Source organism: Ochotona curzoniae, unplaced genomic scaffold (assembly GCF_017591425.1).
Source record: "Ochotona curzoniae isolate NIBS_2020 unplaced genomic scaffold, NIBS_Ocur_1.0 contig_1976, whole genome shotgun sequence".
Lineage (NCBI taxonomy): Eukaryota > Metazoa > Chordata > Mammalia > Lagomorpha > Ochotonidae > Ochotona > Ochotona curzoniae.
Window position 1 is genome coordinate 1,769,437 of NW_024465279.1, and position 13,175 is coordinate 1,782,611.

The 13,175-nt window shown below is 46.7% G+C and overlaps 1 protein-coding gene across 14 annotated transcripts in view; it reads left to right on the forward strand.

Moving 5' to 3' along the window:
* Window positions 1-13,175, forward strand: part of TACC1 (transforming acidic coiled-coil containing protein 1) — a 105,482-nt gene that overhangs the window by 72,125 nt on the left and 20,182 nt on the right. For 5 of the 14 annotated variants that reach the window (XM_040970362.1, XM_040970420.1, XM_040970383.1 and 2 more), the window contains 3 exons: window positions 1,799-1,859; window positions 8,531-8,651; window positions 12,292-12,344. In XM_040970362.1, the coding sequence (XP_040826296.1) occupies window positions 1,799-1,859; window positions 8,531-8,651; window positions 12,292-12,344 (235 nt within the window). Of the gene's footprint in view, window positions 1-566; window positions 603-1,798; window positions 1,860-8,530; window positions 9,025-12,291; window positions 12,345-13,175 lie in introns of those variants that run through there. The other 9 variants (XM_040970352.1, XM_040970379.1, XM_040970317.1 and 6 more) reach the window with 5 other exon arrangements.

Genomic DNA, 13,175 nt, shown 5'->3' on the forward strand with positions numbered 1-13,175 from the left:
CAGTTCAGTTATGATAACTTCCGATTTAATGATGAGACATATTCTGAGAAATCTACCACTAATCAGTTCCACTGGCAAATATCATCCAGAGTATTTTCATACAAACTAAGACGGCTGTGACATCACTCAGCGACGTGATCATATGGAGCCACTGTGCCATCTGTCATTAACCCAACTGTTGCGTGGATACATATCAGACACGTTGCCGGCTGTCTTCACTCACGCATCGCCTTTGATCTGAGCTCTTAGGCACTTAAGTGCTCAATATGAAATATTGTTTTGATGTACTTGAAAGCATTGTGCACTTTCCCTTTCATCTGTAAACTTAAATGTGGCATTTCTGAGCGTCTCTGGCACTCTGGTTCCACTAGAGTTGAGGTCCTGGTGAGCATTTATCCACCAGGGCTAATGTTCACAAAGATGGCATTGTTTTCGTTGATTCCCTCGTAGAAAGCCATGTGCAGCTCTTACATCTGCCAGACTAGAGATAAATACGCCAGTCTTCACATGATTTTTCTCTCCATCTGTCTGTCTCTTTCCTGTCTCCAACTCTGTTGGTGCCTCAGGACCACTGAGCAAGTGCGATTTCTCTGTTTTCTGCTGTAAGTACTCTCGCAATTGTTTTCCCTTTGTCCCTGGGGCTTGGCAACCCTGCCCTGGCCATAGCTACACAGCATGTTGGCTTCTGACTTTGAGCTGATGATGGTTTTTTTTTTTTTTTTGCATTTCCTTGGCCACTTCATAAGTCAGCTTAGCCTTGCAATGATCTGTAGCTGAAGAGAGTGGAGCCCGGCCTTCCCTACCTCAGCTGTTAGAGCTTGCACTCCCCTGGCTTGGCACGCATCCTGCGGTACTTTGACAATACCCGGAGCTGGCTTGGCCCCCAGGTCATCACAGCGAGACCGCCCTGCTATTACTGTCGGGAATAATTGGTTGTTTTAGTAGGATAAATGCTGGCCCAGAGCAGGTCATAAATTTTATTGGAGTCACTTGAGTTTGGTGGTTGGTTGAGGGTAGTGTTTATTCAGTAAGAGCATTCGTGAACGAAAATCATGAACCAATAATCACACACTTTCTAGCAACTTAATTTTTTTTCCATAAAAAGTTACAAAAATTCCCTAAAGTTATAAATTCCTTTTTTTCCTTTGGACTTTTTTTTTGGGGGGGGGTGGCGGGGGAAGGGGTAGTAGGGCATTTTAATAAGTTCATTAAAATAGAACAGAGTCTGGATTATTCTTGGATGACTGAGTTCCTAAAAAACAAGCAGTGCAAGCTTTCTCCTGTTGTAGACTTGGCCTAGCGCCCGCGTTCATCTTTCGTCTTCCTGCTCGGGGGGAACCGTAACAGGTTACTCCAGTGCCATCGTGCTCTCTGCTGACCAGTGTTCTGGTACCACACAGGTCTAGGCTGGAGCGGTCCCCACGGAGCGTTTTGTGGCTGTTAGTGAATAAAGAACTGGTAAAAATTGTGGTCCAGCGTGATGATTCTTCTAGGGACTGTCAAAGCCAAGATGAGAGGAAACAAATGTCTGGCTCGGGGGTTAGAAACGCTAGTGGTCAGAATACTGGTACTTAACACCCCCACTGAACGTGGTCTGAGTTCTTTGCTCCCTCTGTCTTTTGGGGGAAGAATCCGAGACAGAAGACCTGTCTCCGCGTGTCTGCTGTAGGCGTTTGTGATGCCTGTGGCGCTGTATGCTTTGGCTTCTCGCTGCACACACTGCTTTCTGCTCCATCCCATCCCTCGAATGTGGCCAACGGGATTCCAAATCCGTTTGTGTTGCTTTCTGTCTTTCTAGGAGTGGCTGTAAGGTGAAGAAATATGAACCCCCGTCTCTTACGTTGGATGCCTGTTCTCAGGTAAGTCTCTGGGTGTCTCTCTGACATTGAGTCGTCCCCCAGCTGGAGGTTACGTGAGTCACAAACCCTGCTCAGTAGAGTTTCAGGAGGTCCTTTATACCCTGAAATCATCTGGAAGCTTCCTGAAGAAGAGCGGACCGTTCCACAGTGATCCCCTTGTCACCTTTGGGGGACGCGTTTTCTAGGATATGGAATTCTCATTCTGAATCCTGTTGAGTATGTTCACCACGGGATGTGAAAGCTTTGGGCATCAAACAAAGGGATGACTTGAAATACTGGGGTAGTTTCTCCAAAGACTCTAAAAGCTGAATAAAATTCTTATGCCAGATTGTTTTTTTTTTATTATTATTAATTGCTTTCAACAAAACGGAACCTGAATTGTCAGTTTGTGGATCATTATTGAGTTTTGATCTTTTTTTTATTTCAAAATGACTTCTTATTACAATGTGGAATAGTATACAAATTTTCAGTGATAACCTTAAAAATAGGTTTTGATTACATTTTTTTTTTGCCACATGACTTGGGGTGCAAAGAATTTGAAAGACAGTTTCATAAGATGTTCTTCTATTTCATTTATTCATGCAAAATTTCTTATTACCATTGTAACTGCAGAAACCAAGAATGAAATAAATGCTGACTTTATTCTATTGTAGTAATAAATAACCTACCGATGACTATGAATAAATTGGGGAACACAAAGAAAAAGCCAGAATCCCAAGCCCATCTGGTTCCAGTGAGATCCTTGTGATTTATTTTTGAAAATTTATCTCAGTACAAGTGTGACTTTAGAAATATACCCCCGTTTCTTAACAGAATGGAATTTAAATTTGGACCAGAAGCTTAAACATAATTTATTCAAAAAAAAAAAAGTGGAGGAAGGGAGATTTGCGATTGGAGTTACTCATCTGTTATAGCTGTGCAAGAAGGCGCCATCAGATTCCTCAGATTCTGTTCATGTAGGCAGCAAAAACAATGTGAAATTTGCTTAAGAAAATAAATATTGCAGAGTTTTTAAAATTATGGCTTAAAATTATAATTGATGTAAGATTTGCTCTTTTAACAGAAAATTTTATTTAGTCATGGCAAAAAGTAAAAAGACATGCAGAGGTTAGTTTTTTTTTCTTTTAAAGATTTATTTATTTTTTATTGGAAAGTCAGATATACAGAGATGAGGAAAGACAGAGAGGAAGAGCTTCTTTCCAGGTCTCCCACATGGGTGCAAGGTCCCAAGGCCTTGGACCGTCCTTGACTGTTTTCCTAGGCCACAAGCAGGGAGCTGAATGGGAAGTGGAGCTGCCAGTATTAGATCCCGGGCCCGGCACGGTAACCTGGTGGCTAAGTCCTTGCCTAAACAGTCGAGGATGGCCCAAAGCCTTGGGACCCTGCACCCACGTGGGGGAGATCAGGAGGAAGCGCAAGGCTCCTGGCTTTGGATTGGATCAGCTCCGGTTGTTGCAGCCGGGTAGGGAGTGAATCAGCGGACAGAGAACCTTCTCCTCTGTCTCTCCTCCTCCTCTCTGTATATCTGGATTTCAAAAAAAAAAAAAAAAAAAAAAAAATCAGTAAATCTTTAAAAAAGAAAGAAAGAGCCGGCACCTATGTGGAATGCTTGCAAGGCAAGGACTTCAGCCACTAGGCTACCTTCCAGGCCCCAGAAGTTAGTTTTAATAATATATTTTCAAATGTGTGAGACAGAGTCCCCATCTATGCTGGTTTCCCCCCAGGATGCCACATGCCTGGAGGTAGGCCAGGGCCAAAGTTAGAAGTCATGTGTTGAAGGGATCCACATACTTGAGCCATCGCTCTCTCCTCCAGGAGGTGCATAGAAGGAAGCTGGCATCAGGGACAACAGATTTGAGCCCAGACACTCCAATATTAGATGCAGCTATCTGAAATGGTGTCCTAAACACTGGACCAAACACCTACCCAGTATTACTTTATTTAACCCAGTATATACCTAAATATTTACAGTGCCTGATAAATATTTACAAACCATGAAGATTTCTTTTAAGAATTCTTTCGAGCATAACAAGGTTTAAATATCTTTTATGACTTTCATTGTGGGTCTGGCACCGTGGCATATTATAGGCTAAGCCTTCTGCTGTGCTGGCATCCTGTATGGGTGCCAGTTTGTGTCCTGGCTGCTCCATTTTCCATTCGGTTTCTTGATAATGACCTGGGAAAGCAGTGGAGGAGGACTCAGGTCCTTGGGCCCTACACCCGTGTGAGAGACCCAGAAGAAGCTCCTGGCTCCTGGCTTCGGATTGGCTCAGCTCCAGCCACTGTGGCCATTTGGGGAGCAAACCAGCCGATGGAAGATCCCTCTCTCTGTCTCTCCTTCTCTCTGTAACTCTGCGTTTCAAATAAAAGAATCTTTAATAAAATAAAACACATCTTGTTTCCTACTGGTCGCATTTCAAATATTCAGTGGCTGTTATGTGGCTGGTTATTATCAATCGGACAGTTTAGGCTCTAGATGATAAAGATAGTTTATTTAGACTGACAGAAGTTTTCGTTGATACTCTGGTTTCTCTTCAGATCGTGTAACTCTAAAGATTACCGTGGAGAGAAGTTCTCATTGGTCTACTTCCAGAGTTGAGAAAAGGGTAATTTGTGGGAGTAGTTTTTCTGACTGTTTTGATCAGCTGTTACCTTCTTGGAGGGGCAGACTTGGTTGAATTGAATCTGGTTTATAGCCTCTCTCTCTGCAGTACCGAGGTAGTTGTGTCGGTGTTTGGAAAATGTTCTGTTACTACCTCTTTGATTATACTTTCTGACCTTAACCCTGTATCTTTTTTTTTTAAGTAATAAGGTTTATTTTAAAGGTGAGAAATTCATAGACACACATGGGACAGAGTGGGTCAGAAAATAAAAGTTGGAGCAGAAAGAAGTACCTGCCTTCCATCTGCTGTGTCGGAAGAGAAAGTGTCCTCCCCTCCCCTTTTAAGGTTTATTTATTTATTTATTTATTTTTAAAGATTTATTTTATTTTTTATTGGAAAGGTGGATATACGGAGAGGAGAGACAGAGAGGAAGATCTTCCGTCCGATGATTCGCTCCCCAAGTGAGCGTAACGGCCGATGCTATGCCGATCTGAAGCCAGGAGCCTCTTCCGGGTCTCCCACGCGGGTGCAGGGTCCCAAAGGGCCTTCCTCGATTGCTTTCCCAAGCCACAGGCAGGGAGCTGGATGGGAAGCGAGGGTGCTGGGATTAGAACTGGTGCCCATATGGGATCCCGGGCATGCAAGGTGAGGACTTTAACCACTGCGCCACTGCGCCGGGCCCCTAAGGTTCATTTTTATTTGAAATGCAGAGTTACAAAGAGAGAAGGAGAGACAGTAAGAGAGACCATCCATCCTTGGCTCACTCCCCAAATGGCTGAAACTGCCAGAGTTGGGCCAGTGTAAAGCCGGTGAGCCAAGCTTCTTCCAGGTCTTCTGCGTGGGTGTACCACATAAGTGCAGGGGCCAAGCACTTGGGCCACCCTTTCCTGCCTTCCCAGGCACATTAGTAGGAACTTGGATTGGGAGAGCAGCAGCCAGGACTTGAACTGGTACCACAGGTGGCGGCTTTACCCACTGCTCCTAGTTGCTGGCCTTGCATTCTGTTTAGCATTCTCATGTCTCTCTTGAACTCACACATTGGATATTTGCTTTTTTTAAAAATTATTAAGATTTATTTATTTTTTTGGAAAGTCAGATTTACAGAGAGAAGGAGAGACAAAGATCTTCCATCTGCTAATTCACTCCTCCAAGTGGCCGCAACGACCGCAACAGAGCTGATCCAAAGCCAGGAGCTTCCCGTACTTGTGCAGGGTCCAAAGGCTCTGGAATGTTCTTGACTGCTTTCCCAGGCCACAGCAGGGAACTAGATGGGAAGTGGAGCAGCCGGGACATGAACCGGTGCCCATATGGGATCCCAGCACATGCAAGGCAAGGATTTTAACCACTAGGTTACTGCATCAAGTCCTGTATATTTGCTCTTTTAATGCTATCCAGAAGTTCCCCAAGACTTTTCTTGCTCTTGATTCTTTTTTCTTCTCTGTGTATTTCCTGGTATCCTGTCTTTGAACTCACTGGTTCTACCAGTTGACCTATTCTATTGACGGCATCTCTTGTAATTTTAAAATATTTTTAATGTCTTTACTTTTTTTTTTTGAAGGCAGAATAACAGAAATAAGGTAGGCAGAGAAGAAAGAGAAAGATCTTTTAGCCATTTAGTTCACTCCAAAATGTTCTTAATAGCTGAGATTGGGCCAGGCTAAAACTAGGAGCTAGGAATTCCACCCAGGTCGCTCATATGAATGGCAGGGATCAAGGACCTAACCATTATTTGCTGCCTCCCAGACGCATTATCAAGAAGCCGGATTAGACAATGTGTAGCTGGAATGAAACCAGCACTGTGTTATGGAGTACAGTCATCGCAAGCAGTGGCTTAACTTGCTGCACCGTTTAGCATGTTTTAAATTTTGTTTAGGGTACTTTTGAGTTCAAATATTTTATTTAAAAATTATTATCAGCTCCTGTTTAGTCTAAGAGTACTAAACCATTTCTCTGTTCTCTTGAGGTTTATTGCTTTCTTAAAATAGCTACTTTGAATTCTTCACTGAGAATTTGCAAATGTCAGTGGCTGTCTGGTTGGTCTGTGGCACCTTCTTTTGTTTGTTAAATGAGGTCATGTTTCTCTGGACATTCTTTTTTTTGTTTTGTTGTTTTGATTTTTTGTTTTTAAGATTCATTTTCCTACTTAAAAGGCAGTTACAGAGAGAGAGATATCTTGCATTCCTTGGTTCACTCTTCAAATAGTAATGACAACAGCCTGAGCTGGGCTAAGCCAACACTGGAAACCAGGAATTCCGCCTGGGTCTCCCAAGTGACAGGGACCCAGGCACTTGGGTCATCTGTGCTGCCTTCTCAGGCACTTTAACAGGGAGCTTTATCAGAACAGAGCAAGCCTATCAGATCTGGACTTGAACTGGAACTCATATGGAATACTGCATTATAGGTGGTGGCTTAACCCCTTACACCACAATGCCACTCCCACCTTGAAAATTGATACTTAATGGCATATGATGTTGAATGTGCATTAAAGATCTGTTTTTCCATTGTTTGAAACTTAGCCTTGGCTGAGGCTGTCCCAAAAATTCTAAGCAGCCTGCTTAGTTTCTCTGATCTGTGCATGCTCGTGCTATTTCAGCATTTGGTGGCACCGTATGCGGAGATTTGTGCAAGTCCACTGTTGGTGTGTTGTCAATGTTTCAAACCCAGAGGATGCTCCAAGTCCTGTATTGTCTCCCAAGTCCATACTGGTGTAGTATTCAGAATGAATTGGGACAGTATCTAAAAGGGGATAGCTGAGATAGTTGATCCCTAAAGGACTGGTCCTTGGGTTGGAGCAAGACCAGGCGTGCCGTCTTTTGGCTGCCAGCACCACAATGCCAGATCTCACCCAGAGCCCACAGCCCACCAAAACCAACACAGTACAGTGAGGAGGACCAAAGCCCGCACAACTGAGGTTTTCTGCTGACATTGTCACCCAGCCCAAGGTGAAGACAACCATCAGCTGCACACAGATGGTGCTGGCTGGGGCATGTCTCCTGAGTTGGCAGGAGAGAACTCCAGCTGAGAGCAGGGCAGGCCCAAAAGACTTCACATGGGCACTGCTTGGGGTTGGGGACCCACTGAGTCCCAAGAAGCAGTCCTGTGACTCCTTGCCATCTGACCAAGTTTGAGGCACAGGTAATTGAAGTGGTCTCTGGGCTGCCTAGTCACTGGGCCCTGTGCATGCCAAGCAGTACTTGCAGTAAGTCGTCCCCTCTGACCCCCTGGAGGCAAGTCCACAAGTGTAGAGGCTTCCTCTGTAAGCAGCACCATTTGGGTTTTACCAGATGCTGGGTCCTGCTGCAATAGGCCTGACTTTGCATTTCCAGACCGAGCCCCAAGCTTCCTGGCCTGATCCTGGCCTGATCCCAGTGGCTGGAGTCTTGCTCTGCTGCCTGCCCGAGGTTGTGGGAAAGCAGTGGGGTAGTCCTCCTACTTGGCTGCCTGGACTCGAACCAATAATCATATGGGACCTGACACCACAGGGGACAGCTTTACCGTCTGTTCTATAGCTCTGAAACAAATTTCTTAATGAAAATGGAGTGGAAATACACCTTGGAGAGGGAAGGGAATGGTGTGAATTTATGACCACTGAAGAACCTGGTTGTAGTTTTAAAATGAGTCATTGGTTATATATCAAGTCACTTTAGTTAGGGGATAGCATTATGCAAGTTGATGCTGATACTTAATTTGTATCTTTTGCTGAAGAAGTTTTCAAACGTGGCTTGGAAGTGCAGTGGGTTCTAGGGGGTTTGTTTGGTTTTTTAATTCTGTATATGAACAACTGCCTAACTTTGGGTCTAGTCTGGGAAAACTGAGCTTTTCAAACCTCAGACTCAAGATTCCAGAAAACTGCATTTCATGATTGGCCAATGCCAGCTTCCTCCGGGGTCGTGGGCAGACAGAAAGCTGTGGACTTGGTGTGTGGCTTGTCACTCTGTCCCGGGGGTCGTGGGCAGGCCCGCCTTTAGCCGTGTACATCCTCTGTGGATTGTGCTGCGCTGCCCCGTGGATGTTACTCTCCGTGTTTGCTCTCCTGAAGCATAACATCTTCTGTGTCGCATTCCGCAGGATGAAGGAGCAGTAATGCCCGAGCTCTCGGACATCTCTAATAGGGATGGCCATGCTACTGACGAGGAGAAGCTGGCGTCCACGTCCTGTGGTCCCAAGTCACCTGGGGCCGAGGCGAAAGGTGAGCCAGAGGAAGACCTGGAGTACTTTGAATGTGCCAGTGTTCCTGTGTCTGCCATAAGTCATGCGTTGTCACCCTCAGAAGCAGGTAGGAAGTATGTCTTCGTCTCTCTCCTCCGTACGCATAGCAGTGCCTGAAAGCCTGCCCGGGCAGAACCCTGGGGAGATCGGGGAGAACGGGGGCACACGGAAGGTACATGCAGGATGCTGCCTAGGAGTGACCCAGAACAAGTGCTTCTCCAATGTGGATAAACTGGGACAGGATGCCCAGGGACACTGGTGGGTGAGACTGCCCTAATTCTGTTATGGTGGCCATGTCTTAACGTAGAATGGCCTAAAGAGAGATGTGATGCTTTGGGCTTTTTTGGTCATGATTTACTCATTTTTATTTTATTTTATTTATTTTTTTTTTTAAAGATTTATTTTTATTATTTTTTCATTGGAAAGGCGGATATACAGAGAGGAGAGACAGAGAGGAAGATCTTCCGTCCGATGATTCACTCCCCAAGTGAGCGCAACGGGCCGATACTATGCCGATCCGAAGCCAGGAGCCTCTTCCGGGTCTCCCACGCGGGTGCAGGGTCCCAAAGCTTTGGGCCGTCCTCGACTGCTTTCCCAGGCCACAGGCAGGGAGCTGGAAGGGAAGCGGGGCTGCTGGGATTAGAACCGGCGCCCATATGGGATCCCGGGCGTGCAAGGCGAGGACCTTTAACCACTTGCGCCACCGCGCCGGGCCCGATTTACTCATTTTTAAAGCTTAGAGAGATAACCACTGACGTGTGGTGCCTTCCTGTATGCAACCTTTGTTCCAAGTTCCTTGTGTCAGCTCATTGCTCCTCAGCAGGTGTCACTCTTCCCTGCCTTGTTCAGAGGAACCGAGAGAGACCTAGAAGTGATGTGACTTGACTGAGCACCCTGAACTGGTGTGAGGGAAGCAGTAACAGCTGTGTCCCCACCCGTTGCGAGGTTCATGGCTGAGACCCCCCAATATAACGAAAGCAGATGAGCAAGATTGATTGTTCTTGTGGATAATTGTGAAGCAGTACGATTCAACAGGGGATGGATTGCCCATGGAGAGAGTTGAGCAAGACCTGTTGGTTCTGATCCTCTTGGGTGTCATTTTTGTCCTTTCAGCAAGGACTCCTGTAGGACCAAGTGCAGGGAAAGGTTGGAGGTTTCTGTGGCCTGCTGCAGGGGACAAGGGCCGAGGACTTTGTTGTCCCTGCTGTTTTCCCAGATGCCACAGGGCCTCGTTTTGTTATGTGCTTGGGCTCCTGGTTCTAGCAAATTGTAGGGCTACACCCAAGCGTCACCAGTCACATAGTTTTTCAGCCACTGTGCCAAAGTGTGTGGAGCTTGTGTTTATTTCGCTAGGCTGTTACAGTTGCTCCTGTCATGGACAAGGTGAATGAAGTTGGCCAGGACCCAACTGGAAAATGCTGCCTATGGCTCTGTTAAAAAACCTACACAGTGTGAGCCAGACCCTCTTAAGGTTGGGATCCTCAGAACATTCTGGAGTGAGGAAAGGCCCTCCCTGGGTTCCAGGTTGTGTCCATGACTTTAAACTCTACCCAGGAGAGTTTAGAACCATTCTCCTGACTCTGTTAAACATTATTAAAAATCTAATTTTTTTAAAAGATTTATTTTTATTATTTATTTATTGGAAAGGCGGATATACAGAGAGGAGAGACAGAGAGGAAGATCTTCCGTCCGATGATTCACTCCCCAAGTGAACGCAATGGCCAATGCTATGCCGGTCCGAGCCTCTTCCAGGTCTCCCACGCGGGTGCAGGGTCCCAAAGCTTTGGGCCGTCCTCGACTGCTTTCCCAGGCCACAGGCAGGGAGCTGGAAGGGAAGCGGGGTTGCCGGGATAGAACCGGCGCCCATATGGGATCCCGGGCGTGCAAGGCGAGGACCTTAACCACTTGCGCCACTGCGCCGGGCCCAAAAATCTAATCTTAACATGATTATTCTTTAAGTATTTGAAGAGATTTATTTGAGAGGCAAAAGGACATATACACAGATCTTCCAGCTGTTCATTAACTCCCAAGTGACCACAACAGCCAGGGGGCCGGAACTTGAATCCTGCTGAATCCCACCATGCTGGCTGGTCCCTCTTGTTTCTCCTCATCCTGCCTGTTCCCCAGGCCCCGGGGCCACTGGGGTGTCATTATGCAGGTTGATGGTGATAGAATTCCAGAGGTTAGGACCTGGGAGAGGGTTGCCTCTGAGTTTCTTCTCATGCAAGTATACGGGAATAACTTCCAGAATTATATTCCTTCTTGCTGCCAGAGATTCGCTCAGTATTCAGCTGGAGAGCTGGAACTCTTAAGGCACAGTGTTCCCACACAGTGGAGGCCGGTTGGCTTAGGGAAGCGGCACACAGGTTGACGAGCTGTCGCCCTGTGACCAGCTGGCTGTACCCTGGGCGTCAGGCTGGGGTCACTGCAGTGAGGGAGTGGCCCCCTGGCTCTCTAGTGAATCAGGCTTCCCTGGGAGAAGAGTCTCGCACCGCTGGAGCTGGCTCGTGTTGGTACATGCATAGCTGTTCTCCATAGCGGAATTCTCACACGGCCCCAGGAAGGAGCCTGCCACGTTGCATTTTAAAATGCCCAGCTCTGTGTGAGTGCGACAGACAGGGAGTCGGGAAACAAGTGCAGACGGGGGAGTTTGGACTTGGCTTTGAGGGCACTAGGGAGGCTTGGAAGGTGTTCAGCAGAGGAGTAATGCTCGCACTGAAGCGGTAAATAGTTATGACAGTATAAAGGATGATAGACTATGAGTTTTGTGTGTTTTTATTTTAATGGGTTATTTTTATTTTTAGTTGAGAGGCAGGGAGAAATCGTCCACCTGCTCATTGATTGCCGAGATGCCCACAGTCGCAGGGACTGGGCCAGGTAGAAGCCAGGAACCCAGAGTTTCTTCCAAGTCTTCCTGTGGGGGGCAGGGGCCTGGGACCCAAGTGCTTGAGCCATCACTCAGCGCCTGCAGGGTGCACGTTGGCAGGCAGCTGGATGGGAGGCAGGCCAAGGACTTGAATTTAGGCATGTTGGCTTGGGATGCAGGTGTCCCTAAGTGGCACCTTTAACTGCTGCCCCACAATGCCTATCTGTATTTTTTTAATTTTTAAATACTGCCTTTGGTAGTAGAAGAAGAGAAAATTTGAGATAGGAAACCAATTTCAAGGGTATGGGGAAAGTAATGACTTCAGTTTTTCAGGGTTAAAATGAATTCTTCCTGCCTTTCCTGCTGCACTAAGCAGATGGAAGACCCTCTTTGGGGCTGGATCTTTAATTCACTGAGAATGAGCCATAAAATGGCATTCAGCCTGAGGATTTCCTCTTTCTGAAATAATCTATGACCCGGACACCTCATTTGCTAAACTTCTCATGGACACAAGGGGGCAGTCTTGGCTGTTCCTTGGGAGAGTTCCTGCAACTCTTCCCTCTTCTGAAATTGTGAACTTTTAGCACTGAACTGCACAGAGTTCAACAGAAACAGTGCTCCTTTGACAGCTCAGAGATGCCATCATGCATTGGCAATCATTCTCACCCTGCCCCGGTCTCTCTAAGAATCTCAGTAGGAAGGAAAAGATCTGACTTCTTGGGCTAACTTCAAAATAATGATTTCTGTGTTTCAGGCCTAGAGAAGGAGGTGTGCCAGAAGATGGAGAAAGACAGCCCTGCTGTGCCAGTGAGTTGCTCAGCTGGGAGGGACGGGGGAGGTCAGGTCCCTTGGCAGTGTCTGTGGGAAGGCCACGTTGATGCGCTAAATGAAGTCTGGGTTAGCTGATGGGGTAAAACAGGAGAGAAATGTGAAGTTTCTTCTCCGGGAGAGCGCTGTAGCTAGTCTGAGTTAAGGTGTCCTGAACATCCAAAGTTTATCTGAATTTGTGAAGACTCCCCGCAAGAAGAAAGGTCTCAGTGAGTCTTCACGTGGCCTGAGTGGTAACAGGATACTTTTTGGTCTGTTGGATTAGCTAATTTGTGTTATTAAAATTTTACTAGTTTCTTTTTACTTTTGCTTTCTTTCCTTTTTAAGATTGGTTTGAAAGGCAGAACTGCGGGGAGAGGAGAGCAAGTGCTTCCATCCACCACTTCACTCCCCACACGGTGCTAAGAGCTGGGCTAGGCAGACCAGAGCCAGGAGCCAGGAGCCAGGAGCCAGGAGCCAGGAGCCAGGAGCCAGGAGCTTCAGCCGCATGGGCCCAGGGGCCGTCTGTTGCTGCTCTCCCTCGCCAAAAGCAGAAAGCTGGACTGGGAGTAGAGCAGCAGGGATTCGAACCAGCACCTATATGGGAGGCCAGCGCTAATAGCTGAGGCTTAGCTTGTGGCACTAGCCCATTTTGACTTTTTTGTTGTGATTACTTAAATCACATAACAGCTTCTAGTATATTCACACAGAACTGTATTGGTAGTAGATACGTGTTACCGTCCACAGCACCCTGCAATGGCTGTGGTCCGAGTGTGTTCCAGGAGCTACGGGGTCAGGCTGCTGCAGTGCGTGGAAAGGGTTGAGAAGGCT